The sequence below is a fragment of the Heliangelus exortis genome, chromosome 25 (genome assembly GCF_036169615.1).
Source record: "Heliangelus exortis chromosome 25, bHelExo1.hap1, whole genome shotgun sequence".
Taxonomy (NCBI): domain Eukaryota; kingdom Metazoa; phylum Chordata; class Aves; order Apodiformes; family Trochilidae; genus Heliangelus; species Heliangelus exortis.
The window spans coordinates 4,431,361-4,453,466 of NC_092446.1; the positions used below are offsets into that span (position 1 = coordinate 4,431,361).

General features: G+C 56.0%; 1 protein-coding gene across 2 annotated transcripts in view; it reads left to right on the forward strand.

Moving 5' to 3' along the window:
- PRELP (proline and arginine rich end leucine rich repeat protein) overlaps positions 1 to 21,731 on the forward strand; it is a 72,551-nt gene extending 50,820 nt beyond the window's left edge. The window contains exons 2-4 of one of the 2 annotated variants that reach the window (XM_071768667.1): positions 11,341 to 11,407; positions 17,592 to 18,543; positions 19,966 to 21,731. In XM_071768667.1, coding sequence (XP_071624768.1) covers positions 17,607 to 18,543; positions 19,966 to 20,144 — 1,116 coding nt within the window. In that variant the 5' untranslated portion in view covers positions 11,341 to 11,407; positions 17,592 to 17,606 and the 3' untranslated portion in view covers positions 20,145 to 21,731. Of the gene's footprint in view, positions 1 to 11,295; positions 11,408 to 17,591; positions 18,544 to 19,965 lie in introns of those variants that run through there. The other variant, XM_071768666.1, reaches the window with a different exon arrangement.
- The last annotated feature ends 375 nt before the right edge of the window (positions 21,732 to 22,106 follow it).

The following is a 22,106-nucleotide window of genomic DNA, read 5'->3' on the forward strand; positions in this document are numbered from 1 at the left end:
GAAATGGGAGGAGAGGAGAGAGTCCAGGCTGAGGAGGGAGAGTGGGAAGGAGCAGTGTGAGTAACAGACGTAAAAAGAGAGGAGGCAATGTGACCTCTGCAGATACACAAATTACTCAGCTCCTTCTGGCTGCATCAAAGATTTTCTGACTCACCAGCCTGGGGATTTAACCCCTGGATCTCAGGATGTTCTGGCAGAGGCTGCTCAGGCTCCTCGCCTGTGGCAGGGGCTGCCAGGTGTCCCCTGTCCTCTCTGGGGGAGGATCCCTCTGTGAGGGAGGATCCAGGTGTCCCCTGGGTTTAGGGGGGCACAGGGGACTTGCATGGGAAGCCAGGATTGAGGAGGCAGAGGGATGAGGATGGAGGTGGAGGGATGAAGTCCATTCCTTCCAGCTGCCTGCTGTGCCAGCTCCCAAATTCTGCAAATCCACCTTGTTTTGCCCCCTCTCCTTTGTTCCCAGAGCCTTGGATCCCGCTGTATCCAGGGGTAACTGAGTAGCCATGGGGGCATCTTTCTCCCCAGATTTTCCATACAAAGCTTCAGAACCCCCCTCCCCCTTGTTTTAGCCCAGCTTCAGCTTCCACATCTCCAGCCCTGTTGGTTGCCAGAGGACCATATTGGGAGCCTGGGGCTGGGAGGGCTCAGGTGCAGCCTCCAGACAGACCCCAGACTCCTCTCCTTGAAGAGGTGTCCTTGAACCCTCCCAGCCTCAGGGGTTTTCTTCCCTTACTCCCATCTGGGGCAATCATTGGAACCAAGATGCTGCTGAGTGGAGCTGCCAGATGGGAGAGGGTCTGAAATGCTTCAGCCCTCATTAAACCAGGGCTGAAAAGGTGGGGAAGAGGCTGAGATGTTGGTGAGGAAGAGGCTGAGATGTGGGTGAGGAAGAGGCTGAGATGCTGGTGAGGAAGAGGCTGAGATGCTGGTGAGGAAGAGGCTGAGATGTTGGTGAGGAAGAGGCTGAGAAGCTGGTGAGGAAGAGGATGAGATGTTGGTGAGGAAGAGGCTGAGATGTTGGTGAGGAAGAGGCTGAGATGCTGGTGAGGAAGAGGATGAGATGTTGGTGAGGAAGAGGCTGAGAAGCTGCTGGACATCAGACCCTGTTGCTCCTATTCCAAGAGCAGGAAGGGCAGAGCTGGAGGGACAGGAAACTTTCTGTTCACTCTCACCTCAGATCACCTGGAAAAAAAAACACATGAAAGAGGAGAAAGATATTCCAGCAAAGGAGGACAAGCAGCTGTAGGAGGCAGCAGAAAGGCTCTGCCCATGGAGCTGTGCCAGGAATGGTGGAAACAAGGGGGGAGAGATGGGGTGATAAGGGCTGGAAGGAAAATAGGTGGAAAATAAGGGAGGAGCTTGATTTATTTGCTGTTTCCCTTCATCTCCTTCACTTCCCATTTTCATCACTGTGAAGTGTTGGTCCTGATGCTTGTGCAAGGGCTGGACCTGGGCTGTGATGGGAAATCCTGACCAGCTGGGCTTCTGGGGTTTGTTTAAACCAAGTTGGGATTTTCACCAAGAAAGCCTCCATCCTGAGCTGTCCTGTGCTGCCAGGAGAGGCAGAAACCTCAGCAGCAGCTTCTCCATGGGCTGCCTTTTCCATTTCTGGGCCTTGGTTGAGCTCTGTTTAAAAGAGGAGAGTGAGAGCAGTGACAGGAGCTGGACAGGACCAGCCCCATATTCTTTTTTTTTTTTTCTTTTTTCTTTTTTTTCTTCTTTCCACTCCAAAAGAATATAAAAACAAAAATAAGACATTTCCTGTAAAATAGAACTGTTGGAAAAATTTCTCCCTCCCCCCTCTTTTTTTTTTTTTTTCCAATACAATCAAAATATTCCTATTTTTACTCCCAGTAAAGCCCTTAATGGGAAACTGAGACTCCACAGGATGTTTTTAGGGATGTGATTTCACCTGTCTCTGATAGTTTTTGCAGCTCTCAGCTCCTGTGGCCACTTCCCTGGGGTGATGAGTGCTGGGGGCTGCAGGGTCTCAGCCAACCCTTGTCCCCCTGAAGCTGCTGCTCCATTTCAAGGCAAAGGTTGGGGCTGAAGGAGATGCTGAACCCCTCTGGGGTGACATTAAGTTCCCACCTCCCCTTGCAAAAAGCTTCATGGATTTTTTTTCCATCCCTTTGCATGACCAAGCCTCAAATATTTGAGTGATGAGTGGCCAGGGGAAGGGCTGGGGGATGAGTCCATCTTCTGGATGATAACCAAATCCATCAAGCTAGGGGATGATCCCAGGTTAATTACAGCCCTGCTCTGCCCCAGGGTGGAAGGAAAAGTGTTTATGGGGAGAGGGGTGTGAGGATACAGCCCTTGATGGATCCTGGAATGGGTTTGGAAATCTGATGCTGCCTCTGAGGCTCCTCTGCTCAACATCTGACCCTGTGCAGTGATGGGAGGAAGAGTTAACTCTTCCCTGCAAGCACCAAGCATCACTCCAGGGGTCAGGAGGGAGAGGGCTGGGTTCAGCCCTTGCTCCTGCTGAGAATGGCCAAGTGTGAGAAGGAAATAACCCAGCCCAGGGAAAGGAAAAAAAAAAACCACCAGGAGCTTCCTGGGGAGGGAAGAGAAAGGTTTCCTGTGGGTTCTTGTTCCTTGAAAGAGGCTGAGAGGAGAAAATGCAGGATTTGCTTAGAAGGGGGGAAGCAGGAGAGAGGATTCTGGGCAGAGCAGATTCTGGGTTTGGTTTCGTGGTGAGAGCAAGGGAGGCAGAAAGGGTCAGGGCCTGGGTGCAGGCTGAGCACATCCCAGCATCCCCACCCCTGAGCCTGGGGGCTGAGGGTGTCTGGGAGTGGGGAAGCAGGGCTGGAAGCTGGATGGGCTGGCACGGTGCCCAGGACTGAGGGAGGAGCTGTGCCATCAGCTCTGCCAGCTGGGCAGGGTGAGGGTTGTGGGGCAGGAGCTGGGTGAGGAGGGGATGGTGTCTGCGGGGCTCTGGTTTGAGGAGAGAGGGATGAAGTCCAAGGCCCTGGGAGCTCGTAGCAGTGAGAAAAATGAGCTGGATTTATAGCTGTAATATTTGGAGCTGTTTCTAATAGCTCTGGAGTTTGACAGAGGGCTGGTTTCTCCTCCTGCTGCCAAGCAATACATGGAGGAATCTGCACCGGGTGGAACAGGCAGTGATGGGGCTCTGGAGATGATTCCCTGATCCAGGCTCTGCATCCATCATCCCAGGTGCATCCATCATCTCAGGTCCCTCCAGCCCATCTGTGCTCTCTGGTTTCACCTCCCTATCATGCACACACAGAGGAGGAGGTGGCTTGGGGACCCTGGGGACAGCCACCACCCCACGCAGCTCCTGCACCCTGTGGTGTCCGTGGGGATGGGTGGTGCATGGGTCCTTTCCCACCTGGGGATGTCTCCGGGGCTGAAGTTCTTGTGGAGGTGACTGTCCCCAAGCTGAGGCTTTCCTGGGGACAGCTGAGTGGGCAAGAGGCTGTCAGAGCTCCTGGGGCTGAAGGGACAGTGTTGGGTTTCCACCAGGATAAGGCACTGGTGGTGCTGGAGAAGTTTCTCCATGCTGCTTTGCTCTTGCCCAGGAGGAGAGTATTAATTAAGAGAATAAGGTCATTACAAGGGTGTCCCCAGCCCTGCCTGTTCCAGGGGGGCTGCTGGCTCCAGTATCTCCAAATGACAGCTTCCCAATTAATTCCTCCAAGGAGGAGAAGCCCCGTGGCCCCTCAGGGATGTCCCCTGGCAGGGGAGCTGAGCTGCTGTCACACAACCAAAGTGCCTGCCTGGCTCCTGCCTTCAGAGAGGAAAAATTCTGGATGAGGAGGAGGAGGAAAGGGTGATGATCAAACCCAAGGGAGGACCCAACAGGACTCAGGTGTTCCCATTGCAGAGAGCTCCTCACTGGGGATGCCAGGACACTGCAAGGGAGGTGACCAAGGGCACCAGGTCAGGGCACCAGAGTTGGGGTCACCCTCAGAGGGGCTCCCCAGGGCATGGCAATCCCTGATGTGTCACCCTGGAAGGCAGGGCAGATGGCACCTTGGTGGCTCCTTTTTTTCTGCCTGATTGCCCAAGGCTTTGTCCTCACTGACCCCCACAGTGTCCCCCGTGGGCAGACCCACAGATATTTTTGGTTGGTATTTATTGAATGCCCCCTAAACCCTTGGTCTGAGCAGCATCTTGTGGTGCTGGACTCCAGCAGCTCAGTGTGTGTTTGGCTGGAGATGTTTGCTCTCATAGAATCATAGAATGGGCTGGGTTGGAAGGGACCTCAGAGCTCATCAAGTCCAACCCTTGCTCCACTCCCCCCGTGGTTCCCAGCCCATGGCACTGAGTGCCACATCCAGGCTCTTTGGAAATATCTCCAGGGATGGAGAATCCACCCCTTCCCTGGGCAGCCCATTCCAATGGCTGAGCACCCTCTCCAGAAAGAAATTCTTTCTAATGTCCAACCTAAACCTCCCCTGGCACAACTTGAGACCTCTTGTGCCCTCTTGTCTTGCTGAGAGTTGCCTGGGAAAAGAGCCCAACCCCCCCTGGCTCCAACCTCCTTTCAGGGAGTTGGAGAGAGTGATGAGGTCTCCCCTGAGCCTCCTCTTCTCCAGCCTCAGCACCCCCAGCTCCCTCAGCCCTTCCTCACAGGACTTGTGCTGGATCCCTTCCCAGCCTCCTTGCTCTTCTCTGGACCTGCTCCAGCACCTCAATCTCCTTCCTGAGCTGAGGGGCCCAGAACTGGACACAGGACTCAAGCTGTGGCCTCCCCAGGGCTGAGCACAGGGGCAGAATCCCTTCCCTGGACCTGCTGGCCACGCTGTTCCTGAGCCAGCCCAGGATGCCATTGGCCTTCTTGGCCACCTGGGCACACTGCTGGCTCCTCTTCAGCTTCCTGGCAATCCAGACTCCCAGCTCCCTTTCTGCCACTCTGTGCCCAGCCTGGAGCTCCCCATGGGGTTCTTGTGGCCAAAGTGCAGGACCCGGCACTTGGAATGTTGAACCTTATCCCCTTGGGATCAGCCCAACTCTCCAGTCTGTCCAGGTCCCTCTGCATGGTTTTCCATGAGTTTCGTTCAGGGTTTCATGGAATCACCCCCTTGTTCTGCTTTTAACCAACCCTGGCAGCTCTTCCAGACACCAGGAACCTTTCCACCATCCAAGGGGCTGTGGTGGTTGGAAGAAAACTTTGCAGCCTGGTCAGAAGTGTGGCTGAGCCTGGGGGAGATGTGCTGGGGGGTTACAGCAACCTCTTGTCTTGCATGAACAGGGAGGAGAAGAAGGGGGTGCTCATCCTTGGGGCCTTCCTGCCATGAGAAGGGCAGAGTTGGGTGCAAAGCGGGTCCCCAAATTGACACCATTTCCCCGTGGGGAGGGGGGAATCTGAAGGGTTGGTGGCTGGAGCCATCCCAGCCCCGCTGGAGCTGCAGCCCCTGGCTGGGAGGGGAGGGGGCAATGGGAAAACACCAACCAGGAAAGCTCCTGGGCTCAGCTCCAGAATGTTCTGTACCAGGGGTGATGTTCTGCTGATCCCTGGTTCTGCCAGAGGTCAGGGTGCTGGGGAGGGGACAGCCTCACTTTCCGAGGGCTGCAGCTTGCTGGGTTTCTTGCAGACCCTTTGGTGGGAGCAGAATGGCTGCTTCTTGCTCCCAGATCTGTTTTCTGGGCTTGTGCCTCAGTTTCCCCTGATGCAAAGCAGGTTGGCAGGATGCTGGAGGCAGCTGTGGGGGCAGCAGATGGGATGGGACCCTTGGAGGTCCTGGGGGGGTGTGTGCCAAAAACCTCTTCCTAGGGAAGAGCCCCAGGGTGAAACAGAAGCCCTGGGAGGCTCCTGGGGGAGCTTGGGATCACTTTGTCTTTGCTCATGCAGGGGGGGTTGGGTCTTGATGATCTTTAAAAGGTCCCCTCCAACCTTAACCATTCTGGTTTAAAACCTCAGCCCTAAAATTGTATGAGCAGAGAACTGCAGGGGGGATCCTGGTTCTGGGGGCCCTGTGGGGATGCTCAACCTCTGGTGCTGTGGCCGTGAGCTGATGTGCTCAGCAGCTCTGCTGCCAAGAACTAATAAGTGTCTGCTCAGCCTTGCAGGGAAAAAAAAAAAAAAATAAAATTAAGGGGTTTTGGACTTCTCTCCCTCGGAGAGAAATGAGTCAGATGATTTAATCCCTGAGAAATGTGAGGTTTGAATTCTGTATCTCCTCCCTCTGCTTAAAGCAGCCATGAGGAGAGCACAGGAGATGGGAGGTGGGGTGGGAAGGGGCTGGGGGGCTCGGTGGCCACGGCACAGGGTGGGGGGAGGTGGTAGCCACGCTCTGTCCCCCCCTGGGGACACGGGGCTGTTGTCACCCTGTCTGTGACAGGAAGAGGGAATGGGGTGCCCTGTGCCATGGTGGGGTCCCCGTCCCAGGGAGCTTCAGTGCTCTCCCTTGGCAGGGACAGAGGCTCCTCAGGGCTGGGCTGGCAATGAGCTTGCTGGGTCTCAGCCACTTCTTGAGTGGATTTTCTTCCTTACAGGGAGAACACTGCTTCCAGTTTGGCCTCCTTCCTGGGAGGATGGGGTGATGGAGAGGGTCCCCTCGAGCTGGGCAGTGTGCTCAGTGCCAGGCTGAGCCTCAGGGCTGGGCTGGGAATGCCCTGGGAATGGTGTGTGTGCATCAGCCCCTCTGTGCCAAGGCTGAAAAGGAATCAAAGTGAAAGCTGTGCACGAAGTACTATGGATTGTCCAAAGAAAAAGAAAAGCAGCTCTGGCTCTCTGGTCCTGAGAGTGCAGAGCTCCCTCCTGCCTCAGTTTCCCTTTGGTTGATGGGGGACGTGACTCCCCCTTTCTCCCCTCTGCACATCCTCAGGGCAGGACCAGCTGTGCCTGGCCCTGGGGCTTTGGGGTGCTCCTGGCACAGTCTCACATCTCTGGCAAACCCCAAAAGGTGTTCAGAGCTGCCAGAGGGGTTTGGGTTCCTCTGCAGCAGGAGCCAGCACTGAGGATGAGCAGCTCGGGAAGCTTTTCCATTCCCTAACCCTTCCCTGGCTGCTGCTTCCCAAGGCTCAGGCAGAGGCCACATGAGGCTCTTCTCCAGGGGACATTTGCCTGGAGCTTTAATGACCCAAGAAGCAGCTGTGCTCACACCAGGGTTTGTTTCTTGGGTTTTTTTCCCCTCTCTTTTCTTTTCAGCTCCTGGCTGGGGCAGAGGTCAGCTGTATTTTCATATTTTCAGCTGCATTTCTTACTCGAGAGGGAGAGCATCTTGTTTTTTCCAGCCTGACCCTGACTCCCTCCATCTGAGCTGGTGAAGCTGCATGTCCTGGTCTGGGGAGGGGTTTGCTCCCTGGTTGCATCAGTGTCAGATGCAATGGATGGATGGATGGATGGATGGATGGATGGATGGATGGATGGATGGTCAGGCCAGCCTGGGAAGAAGAGATGGATGTTTAGGATGCAAATCTCTACATGGAAGGGATGCAGATGCTCCTCCTCTCACCCCCCTGTGTGCTGGGATCCAGGGTGACCCAAGTGACACGAATGCCCAAGCATGGAGCTGATCCAAGGTACCTTTGTGTCTCTGGAATTCTTTGGCTTGGGGGCTGCTTTATTCAAGGAGGGGTTTGAAACCCCCTCCACGTGTCCCCTCAGCAGCCTCACTCAGGAGGATGCTTCCAGGTGGTTCCAGTTGTTTTCTGGAGATGGAAACAGGAGTTAGGAGCAGGCACACTGTTCCCTGTGCATCCTGGAGGAGGGGAAGAGTCACACCAGGCAGCATCTCAGCGAGAGGAGAGCAGGATCCATGCATTACAAAGCAACATACTTTTCCTCTTTGCTCACTTCCCTCTCCAGAGCTTTCCATGGAGCCAAGTGTTTCTCCCAGGCTCACGGTGACGTTTTCCCCCTCCATCCCTGCCCCTCATCTGCAGAGGCTGCTGTGTGCTTCCCCCCTGGAATGGAGGGGGCTGGGATGAGCAGGAGGAGCCTGTCCCTGCTTCCCTCTGAGATTTGGGGAAAGCTGAGTTTAATTTTCCAGGCCTGTGGCCACCCAACACCCTGCGGTGGGGGTGGAGCCCCGGGGTGAGCCGAACCTCCCCTTAGGGCAGCGCAACCCCGTCCCGCAGCATCCAGGGGAACGGGACCATCCCGAACCGTCAACCATCGCTTTTGGGGGACCCCTGGGCTCCCCTTGTCCCTGCCCAGTGATCCCAGCACACGGGTGGCTGCTGATGGGGAGGGCTCGCCAGGCTGTGCAGCCACAGACAGGAGATGGGATGCTCTGCCCGAGCTCTGACCACGCAGCCACAGGAGCAGCTCAGGTTTCCTGCTGCTTTTTGTGGTGTTTGGGTTCGTTCCTCCCCCCGTCCCCTCCTCCTTTTTGAAATTAATTTTCGTAGCTCTCCCAAAGGAGTTCTAAGGTCTGGCTGTCAGGCAGAACCACTGCCCTGTAAATCATCCCTGTTTGTACAGCACTGAGGCTCGGCTTGGGATGGGGGGGCTGGTGCTGGGAGAACATAAGGAGCAAGCATCTCCCTCTGGCCAAAATAACCATCTGAGGCTGCAGCTCTTGAGCAGCCCAGGCTGTGGTGTGGGGAAGGAGCCGGTTTGAGAGCAGCCCTTTGCTGGGCTGTGTTTCAGGAGCCTCTTCTTCTGCTTTGCTCTGCAAAATTCCCCTTCTTGCAAGCCCCAAGGCCAGGACTGGCAGCTCGAGGGGTGCTCCGGTGGCCCCTGGGGATGTCCCCTCCGTGTTGCCCCCTGGCCAGGGGGGAGCACTGACACTGGTGGCCTGAGCTGCAAATATCTGAGGAGGTTGTGGTGCTGGAAATCGATGGGATGGGGGTTGAGGGGCACTGCCAGGGGATGAGCAGAGTAACTGCATGAGCACCATGGTGTGGAACACGAGGGGCTTGGCCAGGATGGATCCAGGGGCTGTGGGTGTCTAACATTGTGTCCAACATGTCCAAGCTGGCAATGACAGAGCCACTGGTTATTGGTTTGGTTTGGTTTATTTTTCTCTCACACACTCCCTTTGAGCTTTCTGCTGCCTCTTGTCTGTGTTCCCCCAGCTGGGTGCCTGCGTGGGATGCTCAGAGTGAGCAGGACATGGGGGGACACAACCTCTGGGCTCTCTGGGACCACATTCCTCTGTGTTTACCCTCTTGCTGCCTGTCCCTTGTGTTGTCCTTGGTCCAGATGGGACATTTTTGCAGCCTTGGCTCTGTCTCCTGGTGCTTTCACACTCAAACATTTCCTTTCCTACCCCACCAGCCTAGAGAGGTGGTTCTGTTACAGACCTCTGGAGAACGAATGGGCCATGGCTGGGAAAGGGGATAAAGCAAAGGGATGGGGATAAACCAAAGGGATAGGGAATAAACCAAAGGAATGGGGATAAACCAAAGGAACAGGAATAAGAAAGAGGTGGTCAGGGTGCTGCCAGCCCACAGCAGGGACACTGAAACTGGGATCTCCCCAAACCAACAAGAGCCATGAGAGCAGATTTGCCCCATGCCCACCCCCCACCCTCCCCTTTGCCTGCAATAGTGGGGCCAAATTTTGCTCCAGATGTAGAATAAACCCAGAGCCACGTTCAGGGCTGCAGCCTGTTGCATCATAAAAAAAAAAAAATTAAAAAAAATTAAAAAGCTGTCTTTGAAGGTGGATTTGAAACTTGGACACCAAAAGAAATTCCTGCAGGAAGAAAATTCAACAAACAACGTCCCTTGGCTGAGAGGGAAGTTTGTACTTCCCAGATTTGCTGCAGGTTCCTGGCAATGGGAGCTGTGGTAGCAGTTTTGCAGGTGGGAGAGCACGGTGGATAAGGTCTGGGTTGTGAAACCTTCCCATGTTGTGTTGCAGGGTGGAATTTTGTGCAAGTAATTGCCCCAATCCGTGCCTCAGTTTCCCTCTTTCACTGCTCTGCTTTTTGCTTGTAAGAGAAAAACCCTATGGAAGGTGTCCCTATGGATTAGGCACTTCTGATTAGTTTTAAAGTTGCTGGCGTGGATCTGCTCACAGCACACACTCCCTATTGATTCTGATCCTTCTCCAGCTGGCAAACACATGTCTGAGTCTCAACTCTTTGTTTAAATGATGTGAAATACTGAGGTGGTTTCTCCCCATTCCTTTGCCTGGCTCGGTGCTTGAGCTACCTGCTGGTTTTTAGGTTGCAGGGTGAGGGCTGGAGCATCCCAGTCCCAGCAGGTAGGGAGCAACACTCGCCAGTTTCGGGGTACAGGGAAGGGCAGGGTGCTGGGAACAAATATATTTAAGGGTTGTGGGGAGCCCGGGGTAAAATGAGGGAGTGCAGCAGGTGGGAACTTGAAAGAAAGGCTGTGATTTTTGGCTGTTTGAAAGCACTGTTGGTAACTGCTGGCAGCTGAGTGTGGGAGGGCAGGATTGGACCTTCCTGGAGGGCTGCCAGCCTACGGTTGGGTTTGGATTGGGTTTGGATTGGGTTTTCCATGAGCTGAAGCAGCTCAGGTTTCCTGGCCCCTACTCCTGATGGGCTTGGCTGGAGAGAGGATGGTTTGTGGGGGGGAGAGGACCCCCTGCACCCCACAACCCCACATCCCAGGGATGCCTGGAGTGAGGATCCCTGTAGGAGGGGGATCCCTGCGCCTGCTCTCACCCCCCACTTGTGTCTGGCTTGGGTCTGAGAGCTGGGGATGTGCAACAGGTCCCAGGCTACCTCGGAGCAGGAATGTCCCTCCTGATCACCCACGAATGCCCCAGCAGGTACCAGGCAGCCCCGGGGGTCACCTGAGCCGTGTGCCCTCGGTGCTCAGAGGTTTTCCAGCCCCGGAGCTGGCTGAGGTTCCGTGCAAAACGCAATGGCCCTCGGCTGCAGCTCCCCCCCTTTCCTATCTCTCAGTGCCATCAGGATTTAAATTAAAACTTATCCCCAGCTGGGACCGAATGAGCCCCGCATCTTGTTTGCTGCTGCCATCTGCCAGGGCTGGGGACATCGCTCCCTGCAGGTTGGGGACCCAGGTGGGACAACCCAGAGTGGCACAAACCGAGTGTGTGTCCGTGTGTCCCCCAAAACTGCTTTGAGGTTCAACCACGTCCCTGCAAAGCCCCATCCCGAGCAGAGGCCCCGGTGGCAAAAAAAAAAAAAAAAAAAAAAAAAAAAGGCTTATTGAAATTATTAATTAGCTTTGTTTTTAAACACGGGCTGGGAGCAGCCTCCGCAGCAGAAGGAATGATGATTAAACGCCAGCCCTCCGGCAGGCCGTGTGCGCTGCCGAGTTTGGCTGCCAGATAAAGACGTTTTTGTTGTCATCGTGCCTGGGTCCCAGCCCTCCCCGTGCTCCCACCCACCCCCGCCAGCAGCTCCCAGGAACAAAACCCCCCGCGCCCGGCCCAAGGCTCCACTCCTGGGGAAGCCGCGGTGCTGAGAGGAGGAGGAGGAGGAGGGAGCAAACCAGCCAGAGAAAAACTTGGGGATTAATAAGAGGCAGGAGGAGGGAGAGGTGCACACAGGTAAGCTGGGGGCAGGTGTTGCCCCCTCCCCAGGCTCTTCTTGCCTTACCTGACTCTCCAGCCCAGGACACTGCTCTGCTCCACCACGCTCCTGTCCTCTCCAGCCCCTCTTACAAGCAAAACAGTATCTTCCCTTCCTCTTTTTTTTTTTTCCTCCCTTCTCCTCGTTTTTTCTGTTCTTTAGCAGCTGGAGGTTTTGTTCCTTCCTTTTTGCTCTTGTTGCAAGAGTTTTTCTCGGTGGGGGGTGAGGGGGGTGGAACTCGGGGGCTGCAAAGTCAGCAGAAAGTCCTGTGAGTGGTGGCCTTGCAAAGGCAGCCAGATGCTTTCTTTCTGGGGGGGGATCCGGCGAGGACCCCCTTGTGTCGTGTGTGTCCCCCCACCCCGACCTGTGCTCTCACAACCTCGGCTCATTCTGCAGCCAGAGATGGGGGAGGAGGGGGCTCCAGAGCCCGAGCTGTGCCCGGGAAAGCAGGAGGGGGAGAGGGGAGCAGACCCCCCAGGAGCTGGGGCTGCTTTCAGGGAGCCTCTGGTAGCATCGTGTCCCTGAGCAGAGCACCAGCTCCTGGTTTCCAGCTGGATGTTTAGAATGGCTGGGGAAAAGGCTGGAGCTGGGGGGGGATGAGAGGAGCTGCTCCCCAGGGAGGGGGAGCTGGATGGGAACAGGGATTTTCCCTCCCCCCAAGGGGACCAGCATCCCCCTGCTTTGAGAGTGAAGTGGGGACGAGCAGCCCAGCAGCACCACAGGGGAACCCTGCAGCAAGCTGGGGGTTTGCCCAAAATGTAGGTGCTCAAGCCTGTGTCCCCTGCCCAGCAGGGAGAGCCATGCCTGGGTCACACAGCATTCCCAGGGCATGGAATGTCCCTTCTGCTGCCCCGAGATCTGAGCCAGCTCTGGTTCTGGCAGGTACAGAGGTGCAGCCCCCTCCCTGCACCCCATCTGGGTCCCCTTTGGAGCTGACTCTGTCTCTGCTCCAGCAGACGATGGAGGAAACAAAAGGGCAATGATGTTCACTGGTAGAAGTTCCATGGAAGAAACTCATCCCAAACCTGCTTATTTTTTTTTTTTTTTCCTGCCTGTCTAAGAGTTTTAGGGAAAAACATCCACAGGGCAGAAAGTGGAAATTCATCCTCCTGGCTGCTGAAGGCAAAGCATTTCGCACATGAGGGCTTGGAAATTTTCCTGGGAGCCTGGGATGGAGGGCCTGCCTTATGTGGTGCCGGGCTGGTGGCATCCCAGGAGTTCCTTCCGGGCAGCAAAATTTCCTAGGTGAGCACCCTGGAGCAGGACCGCAGGGTGCTGGGTGTCGGGAGGTGTCGGGGATGAGTGATTTCACCTAGGAAGGGATAAAAGCAGAGTCGTGGGAGGTTTCCTCTGCCCTCGGGAAGATGCCGGAGGGGAGGGCTGAGGCAGCAGCAGCTGATAAGGCATCAGAGAAGTTTCCCACCCCGAGGGAAAACAGAGAGGGGAGGGGGGGGAAGGCACAGAATCCCCTGCCGGGTGTGCGTGGGGGGCAGGCTCGGGAGCTGGGCTGCTCGGGCTTTGGCATCATTTTCAGCCACGATTTCCTTTTGTCTGTGTCCAGCCCGTTCCACCGTGTGTGGCAGAGAGATCCGTGTGCGGGCTGAGCCCGCAGCAGCCCCGCAAAGAGTCGGGACATGCAGGGAGGGAAGAAGAGGAGGAGGTGGAGGGAGAATTTGCTGACACAGAGAAGGCAGCGGGAAGGTGTTTTCTGCCGGGGCTGCTTTCCCGGGGACCCCTGCTAGGGAGGAGGGTGCTGGGGGGAGCAGCGAACCCGACGAGCCTCTTGCAATGAGTTGGTGACTGCGGTACAGAGAAGAGCTGGTCCTGGCGTGCAGGGGGATGGAGCAGCCCTGTGTTGCCATCCCCGTGTCCTGCAGTCCCAGGGCTGAGCCCAAAAGTGGTGTTGGAGAGCCCGGGAATGTGTCCGAGCTCATTTCCAGCGGGATTTCCTGGGACACCCCCCATCCCCAGCTCTATCCCGGGACACCCCTTCCCTGCGTGGACACAGCTCCGTCGTGGAAGGGAGAAGTGGAGTGGGGTCCAAGCCCCTTTTGCTGCCTCGGCTGTGTGCTGGTTCCAGCCCAGGACGCTGCTGGCAGCTCCACTTTTCCCTGGGAAAAAGGCTGGGAAAGGGCGAGAAGAGGGAGTTGTTGCATCAGGGCTCTGCTCCCCAGGGGACCCTGGGGACGCCTGGGCGACAGTGTCTGCCCTTCCTTCCAAGGCCAACCTTGCGCTGTGTTCAGCTCTTTTCCACCGTTCCCGGCTCTCCAGCGCCGCTGGATAAGGAGCTCCCTGTGTTGGTTACAGCTGAGCAGACCCAGATTCTTGGAGAGACAGGAACGGGCTCTTGCGGTGGTTGGACGTGAGGGAAGCCGACCAGGGAGCTTTGCTGGCTCCTGTCGGTTATTTTTAGCTCGTTCTCCTTGTTCTGCTCCGAAATCCAGGTTCCCAGGCTGGGCAGGGGCATTTTTCCAGCCTGGGAACTGCAGGGATGTTGGGAATTGGGGGTCTCGGTGGGAAAGCTGTGAAGGGAACAAGCAGGGTTATGGGCAGCAGGCTGGAAAGAATCCCTGATCCAGCTATTTACGCTTTCCCCTTTCCTCCCAAAGTTAAAAGCTCCCTTTTTCCTTCCCAGCCCTTCCATAGGAGCAGGGCTCCCAAGTCCTGTAGTGACCCAGACCCAGCTGCTGCTCTCTGCCTGTTCAGCTGCTGTGAGAGCAGGAGGCACCCACGGGAGACTGTCAGGACTTCTGTCTGTGACTGATCCCCCCGTGACCTTTGCATAGCTTGTTCTTGCCCCAGAGGTTGATTTTTGCCTGCCCTTGGCAGCAGTCACAGGGTTAGGGGTTAGTGAGAGGCAGGGAGGATAAATTATTTGGAAAGCAAACACCAGTGGCATCTGGGGGTGGAATTTCCAGCTGTTGTGCTGAATTTTTGTCAGTTTTAATGGGATGGCTGAGGGAGCAGCTGCTTCTTTCTGGGAAAAACCCCGGGCTGGCACCTTGGTCTTGCACCCAGCCCAAGTTGGGCAGTCTGGGAGGTGTCAGACCTGGTTTTGTCCCTGAATGGAGCCTTTGCACCATGTCAGGAGGTTGGTTTCCTGACTGAGTTCATTGCTTCATGCTTGAACTTTATTCCAGTTGCATGGATTTCTTGTGGGTGCCTGGGATCTGAGCTGTCCTGTCCGGCAGGGAGTGGTGGGAGAGGTCAAGGGGAGACTTTTTGCAGGGCTCTGGCTGGGATTTTAGCAGCTGGGGCTCCTGTAGGGTCAGGGTGTGGGGTTTGGAAATCTGGCTTCTTGCATTCACGCCAATAAAATCCAACTGCATGAAACTGGATGGAGAACAGAGTGCTGACTGTGTCGGGTCCAGGGAGCGCTGGCTTTGAACCTTCCAGCCTGTTGGAGGCAATTTTAAAGCTTGTTGGTGGCCTCGGGCTTGTTGCATCCCCTCTACACAACACAGGGTGGTTGTGGGGACCGCTGGCTGTGAGCTGATTTCCTGCAGATTTCTTGGAAGTGGGTCCCATTTTCCTGGAGTGGGCTGAGGAGCAGTGGGCAGAGCTTGGCAGGGAAGGCAGCAGCAGGGAAAGCTGGTGGTGGCACTGCTGCCAGTCCTGCCGGGACGAGCAGAGGGATTGTGGCAGTCCCCAAGGGGATGTGGGAGAGGGCTGCAGGTGACAGAGCAGATAAACGGGGCTGCATCTCCCTCCTGACACTTTCCGTCTGTGCCCACAAATGCCACACGATGCTGCCGCTCTCCACCCTGGCTTTCTGCCTCGCTGACGATTTCTGGTGCTTGCCAAAGGCTCTCAACATCTGCAGGTTCCCGTCTGACGCCCTGAGGGGCTGGAGCAGCCTGCGAGGGGCCAGCTCGTTCCTGGAAGGGCTGAGAGCTCCCGACATCAAAGGGGTGACAGCTCCGCCCTGTCCTCTCCCTGTGACATCGCCTGGGGTGGCTGCTGGGTGGCCCGAGCTGAGCATGGGGAGGGAGCGGAACACCCAGATGGCAGCGTGTCCCGGCTGGAATGCCGTGTCCCGGCTGGAATGCCGTGTCCCAGATGCCTCCTCCCCTTTGCAATGGGCTCAGCCCGGAGCTCGGCCCCCGCCGCTCCCCCCGGGCGTGAAAATCCCGGTCTGGGGTTTTGGAACAGGCGGCAAAATCCCACGGAAAGGGCAGGGAGAAGGCGGAGGGGAGAGCCCCATGCAGGGAGGGCTGGGAAAGGAGCGGGGTGGGTGCTGCAGGGCCCGGAGAGCAGCTCCCGGACACGAATTTGTGCGTTCTGTGTCCCCGGGGCTCGGGGCTGAGCTCTCCCATCACAGGAGCACGGACGGACATCCCCGAAGGGAACTTCCAGCAGCCGAGCTGAGGATCTGGCAGGATTCGGGGGCCCCCGTGGCTCTTTCCCTGTTCCTCCCTTCCCCCAGCGAGATGCCAGAGCTCTGATTGAAAGCAGAGCCTGGTAGGGTTAACCAGAGCCAGATGGGAGCCAGGGAGACAAAAAGGAAAGTAACAGCCTGGGCCTGGAGGGGGGGGCGAGAACAGGATCTTTTCTTAGAGAAAGTCAATTACTTGGAGCCCCAGGAATGCAGAGGGAACAGCTTCAAAAGGAGCCAGGCTGGGAGCAGCGGCTCTGAGGACATCCCTGGGTGGGATGGGGTCCCCCTGGGTGGGAGGGGGACTCTTTGGGTGGGATGGAGACCCCCTGGGAAGCTGTAAGCCAAGGGGGTTGGAGTGGTGGGGGGCTGTGCTGCTTGCTGGGGGGCTGGGGACATTTTCCTGCCACTGCCTGAAGAGAAATGAGTGAGGGCTGAGAGGAGGGGGGCCTGGAACCCCCCGGGGGTGAGGACAGTCCCGTGTGCCTGCCAGCTTCACTCCACCGTGTCGCAGAGAGGAGAGCACAGGGCCAGGACACTGTCATTTCTCTCCAGCACCATCTCTGCCCCATCCTCTCACCCCAGCAACTCTGACTCCCACAGCAGATGCTTCCTTTCCCCAGGAGATCCATCTTCCTCTGAAGCTCCTCATCTTCCTCTGAAGCTCCTCATCTTCCTCCCCATCTCACCTCACTTGATTCCCTTTCCCACCCTGCCTCAGCCAAGCTCCTCCATCTGCCTCTCCATGCAACCAGCTCCCTTCTCCTCCTGCTGGGGTGACAAACACTGCCTGGAAAAGCCTGGCAGACACCCCAAGGGACATGCCCAGGAAGCCCACAGCTTGGGCTGCTCCAGCTGGCCCCAGGAAGCATCGGAGCATCCAAAGCTCCTTCTGCACGGGGCTTTCTGGAGAGCTCATCTGCAACAAGCTGGATCCCTGCATCCTCCAAGGCATGGGCTGGAGAGCTGCCAGTGCCATCCAGCCAGGCAGCAGCAGGCAGGGTAGGGATGGGACAGGCAGCCTCCTTGGGCTTGAAAAAAAACCCAGAGAAAAATGAGAAGGTGGCACGTGTAAGGTGTTGGGCTGGTGTCCAGGATGGTTAGGGGCAAGCAGACACTTTGCCTGATCTCCCATTTCTACTGGGACATTGCCCAGATAACCAGCCCAGCACCTTGCAGTGGGATGGAAGGTGAGGAGTTCATTATTTGGGCAGCTCAGGGAGCCAGACAGCCAAACACCTTCAGTGCTGCCCGTGCTTAATCTTGCAAATGCCTTTTTTATTGTGCAGTCTTGAAAATGGGCTGTCCTGCCTTAAATCTTGGTCCCTGGAGGACAGGACCATCCATCTTTGCTGCCCCACTAACTGCTGCTGGCCTCTTGATGCTGTTTCCCAGCCAGTTTGCTACGGAATCATTAATTTTTTGGCTCGAGTGCAAAATTAAGCTTAATCCATCCTTTGGTAAGAGGGTGCAGGGATGAAGGGACTCCTTGGGGAGGAGGGTGCAGGTTCTGGGGGCAGTGCTGGGGGTGATGTGTGAAAAAAAAGCCAAGAAGAAGTGAAAAATAATAAGCTGGGGGGGCTGGCATGAAACTGAGGCAGAGAGAGGGGATCTCAAAGTCTTGTGCTCTAGAGAGGGGTTGGATTTAAAGATAACTTCCAAGGGGAAGGTTACTGGCAGGGCTGGGGGGTAAATTCCTGTCTGTCAGAGACAGGGGGGAGATGGGAGATGATGTGGGACCTAAAGCAGGTGCTTCCTCACCCACCTCTCTCTGTTTTCTCCCTTAGGGAAACATCTGGACCATGAAGGTGGCCTTCAGATTGCTTCTCCCACTCGTTCTCGTGCTGGTCTCAGAGGTGAGCGGGCAGAGGAGGAAACCTCCCCGGAAACCCACCCGCCCACCTCCTGAGTTCGTGGAGCCCGTGGAGCCCACAGAGCTGCCCCCACCCCTGCCGCCAGGTCCCCCTTCCATCTTCCCTGACTGCCCCCGGGAATGCTACTGCCCTCCAGACTTCCCCTCTGCTCTCTACTGTGACAGCCGCAACCTGAGGAAGGTCCCCATCATCCCACCCCGCATCCACTACCTCTACCTCCAGAACAACTTCATCGATGACCTCCCAGAGGAGTCCTTCAGGAACGCCACGGGGCTGAAATGGGTCAACCTCGACAACAACCGCATCCGGAAAGTGGACAGGAGGGTCCTGGAGAAGCTGGAAAACCTCATCTTCCTCTACATGGAGAAGAACCAGCTGAAGGAGGTCCCCGCCTTTCTGCCACCCAACCTGGAGCAGCTGCGTCTGAGCAGGAACCAGATCTCCAAAATCCCTGCCGGGGTCTTCAACAAGCTGGAGAACCTGGTGCTCCTGGATCTGCATCACAACAAGCTGAGCGACGGGGTCTTCAACAAAAACACGTTCAAGGGACTCAAGAACCTCATGCAACTCAACCTCGCCCACAACATCCTGAGGAAAATGCCACCAGGGGTGCCCAGTGCCATCCACCAGCTCTTCCTGGACAGGAACAACATTGAGGACATCCCCAGTGACTACTTCAAGGAGTTCCCCAACCTGGCATTTATCCGGCTCAACTACAACCAGATCTCTGACAAAGGGCTCCCCAAAAACTCCTTCAACCTCACCAACCTGCTGGTGTTGCACCTGGCCCACAACAAGCTCACCAATGTCCCCTTCATCAGCCCCAAGCTGGAACATCTCTACCTAAATAACAACTCCATTGAAAGTGAGTTGCAGGGGCTGGGGGGGGGGGAAACCGATGGGCTTGGGGATGGCATTTCATTGAAAAACTGCATTTTTTACCCAGTGGGGTGTGAACCCTTCAAATGGGGACGTGGTGGTGAGAGGAGCTGGGTGGCTCTTTGTAGGTGAATGAGACCCTAAGGGGGATGGATTTACATGTGGGGAAAGATGGCCCAAGGACAAGGGTGGTAGCTGAGGAGCAGAAATAAATTCCCCTTGATGCTGCAGGACTTTTCTTGGTCATTGTCACAGGCAGCTCTTCTTTGGGGCCACCTGCCTCCTGAGTAACTCCTTCCCCAGCAGGGCTCAGAAACAGGGCTATTTAAAAAGGAGAGCCTGCACACACACTGTAAGAACAGATGCCAAATCCACCATCAGGCTGCTTAGAAATAACCCAGCTCAGCTCTGGAGCTGAGGAAGGAACAGGGAGAACAGGGCTGGGATGGAGGTTGCCTTGGCAAAGCCAGCAGGGAAGGTTCCCACCCTGCCAGGCCAAGTGCTGCAGTGTCCCAGGAGAGGTCCTGATCTCTGCCATGGGGACACCCAGCCAGCACCTTCCTGGTGAAGACAGAGAGCTGGTCACTCCTGTGGTTCTGCTCTTAGAGCTTGGCCTTCAAGGAGAGCCAGGAAAGCTGCTCCCTGCAGACCAGCACTTCCAGCATGGATCCCATCACTTGGGATGTGACACCAGGGAGAGGGACAAAGCCCTCATGAAGCCACATCCCTTCTCTCAGGGGGCCAATTCCCAGGGAGCTGATGCCTCCTTCATCTGAATTTTATTTAAACATCACCAAGCTGGAGCTGAGGGGGACCTTGGGTTGAAGGTGGTGGCTTCACCCCACTGGTACCCAGGTCCTGTTCTGTCTCTCCATGGACAGATGCCACCTGGCCGTGCACATCATGTCCCAGCTTTTCCTTTTGTCTGTTTTCCCAACTTTTATAAGGTTTTCAATTGCTGGAGCCTGGGTAAGGACATCCCTGGGTTTATTTTCTGTGCCGCAGGCCCTGGGATGGGGGGAATTTCCACACGGAAATTCAGGAGGAAGCAATGAGCCAGCTCCTGACGTTATCTTCAGCACTGCAGAGCTGGAGTGCAGCTCCTTGATGTTCCTTTGAAGGCTGAGGGCTGGCGAGGCAGGTTTCATCTTTGAAAGGATCCCCTTTTCTCTCTCCAGTGACACTGCATCCCACACCGAGCTTTGGCTGAACGTGACCTACTTAATTTCTGAACAAAAGCAGGATTTTCCTCTGCTGTCTTCTAGGGGAAGCTGAGGGTTCTCCCCCTTGCTAACAAAGCAACCCCATTTGGGGGTTCATCCCCATGGAGAGGGGGGCAAGGGGGGCTCAAGCATCCCTCTCTGCTTTCCTTTTCCTCTGACCTGCATTCCATTTCTCCTCCCTGCAGAAATCAACGGGACACAGATCTGTCCCACCTCGCTGATGTCCATCCAGGACTTCTCCCCCTCTGACCTGGACACCGTGCCCCGGCTGCGCTACCTGCGGCTGGACGGGAACCTCCTGAAGCCCCCCATCCCCCTGGACCTCATGATGTGTTTCCGGCTCCTGCAGTCCGTGGTTTTCTAGCCCTGCCTGGCCCTTGCATCTCCCAGGACTTGGCTTTGCACAGAGACTCGACCCCCGTTAGTGCCTGACACGTGGGGACCCTCTTTGCCCCCCTCTCTCCCTGCTCACCCCCAGCTCCATCCCCCTCTCGCCTTTCCCTCCTTGCCTCCCCTGCAGCACCCACGGACACGGGTGGCATTAGGGGCCACCACCTGCAGGACAGCACCGTGTGGCAGCAGCCAGCCCGGGTGACAGCACCGGCCCACGGTGGCTGCCACGCTCACCCCAGTTCCCTGCCTGTGGCCCTGCCTGCTCTGCCCTCCCCCAGGCCAGCCCCGGAGCTGGCTCTGTCCCCCCCCCTTCCACCCAGCAGAGGCTCAAGAGCTTGGGTTTGCCCAAAATCATCTCCAGGTGGAGCTGAGGATGGAGCCCAGCGGCCACCTCGCTGAAGGACTTGGGTCGGATCATTGCTCGGGGACAACTCACGATGTCCCCTGGGGGGAAAATCCCCCGTGACAGAGGTGGAACAGGGACGGGCTCGTGTGCCGAGGGTGCTGGTGGCCATCCTGCAGCTCTGGGGCTCAGGGTGGTGCTGGGCAGCAGGATGGGTGCTGGTGGAAGGGGGCCAGGTCTGGACCGGCAGGACCGGAACGACACCTCGGGCCAGAGCCTCCCGGGGGAGGGACGAGTTCTGCAGCCTCAGCCCCCCCGGGGCTTCACTCACACCGAGGGGCTCTGTCCTTCTGCCTTGACTCCCACCTCCTGGAAGTTTTATTCCCTGTTGCTTTCTTGAACCGAAAACATGTGACTGGTTTTGCCTCTGTTTTTTTTTTTTTTTTTTTTTTTTTTTTTTTTTTTTTTTTTTTTTTTTTTTTTTTTTTTTTTGTTTTGTTGTGTTTTTGTTTTTTAAGGAAAGAAGAAAAGGGAAGAATTACTCTTTTTGGAAAAGCTTTTTTTTTTTTTTTTTTTTAAATCCCCTTTTCCCTCTTTTCCCATGTATTGCTTCCCTCTTTGCTAGCTGTACCTGCATATATAGGGTGTCCGGGTTTAGGGCTTGCAGGGATTCTCTTTTTTTTCTTTCTTCCTGGTTATCAGGATTTAGATTTAAGGCAAAGCATCAGAGGAGGGCTGGGGTGAAATCCAATTGAAAGAAGCATTAAAGCACTAAACCAAAGAACCCAGGTGTCACCTCCTGTGTGTTCAGCCACCACAACTGACCCTTCTCCAGGAGGGACGTGGACGGGCACCGTGTCCCCCTCCTTGGGAATGGGACAGGGATGCTCCCGGTGACCCTGTGAGCTGGGTGTTCTCCCTCCTCCCATTCAGAAGGTTCATTAACCAGAAGGTTCATTAACACCCCCCGGGCTAATTCAGGCTTCATGATCAAAATCTCTTCTCCAAATCTTCCTCCAGTGGGCTTTATTGGGTTCGACAGGTTTCAGCCTTAAACCCGGAGACCCTATGTATATATTTATATATAATATGTATATATACTGGTAGACTGTACAGATATATCTAGAGACATATGTAGTTCTTGACTGATTTCAACTTAATGGTATTTTCACTCCTACTCTCTGCAGCAGTGAAAATAAAATGATTCACAAGGGACCCAGCGCCGTGCTTGGACCTTCCTCTCTGATCCAGCCTCATCTTCCTCCCCCCGTGGGAGCTGCTGCTTCACTCAGGACCAGATTTTCTTCCTTTAGGCTCGATCTGTCCAACAGTCAGAGCTTGGGAGACCCCGGGGGTCCTGGCAGGGTGAGGTGGGTGGGCTGGGGGTGGTGGCTGAAGCCACGGTTGGACCCAGCAGAGCATCAGGTGCTGGTGGGGGGGATGCTGATGGAGCAGGGGCTGGCTTAATGAGCACCTCTGCTAATTAATGAGAGCCCGGGCAGCTGATGGGTGTTATCCTCCAGCTGGGAGAAGCTGCGTGTCGGGGTAGGGTGCGTGAACCCGGGCTGAGCTGTCACCGTGTCACCTTCC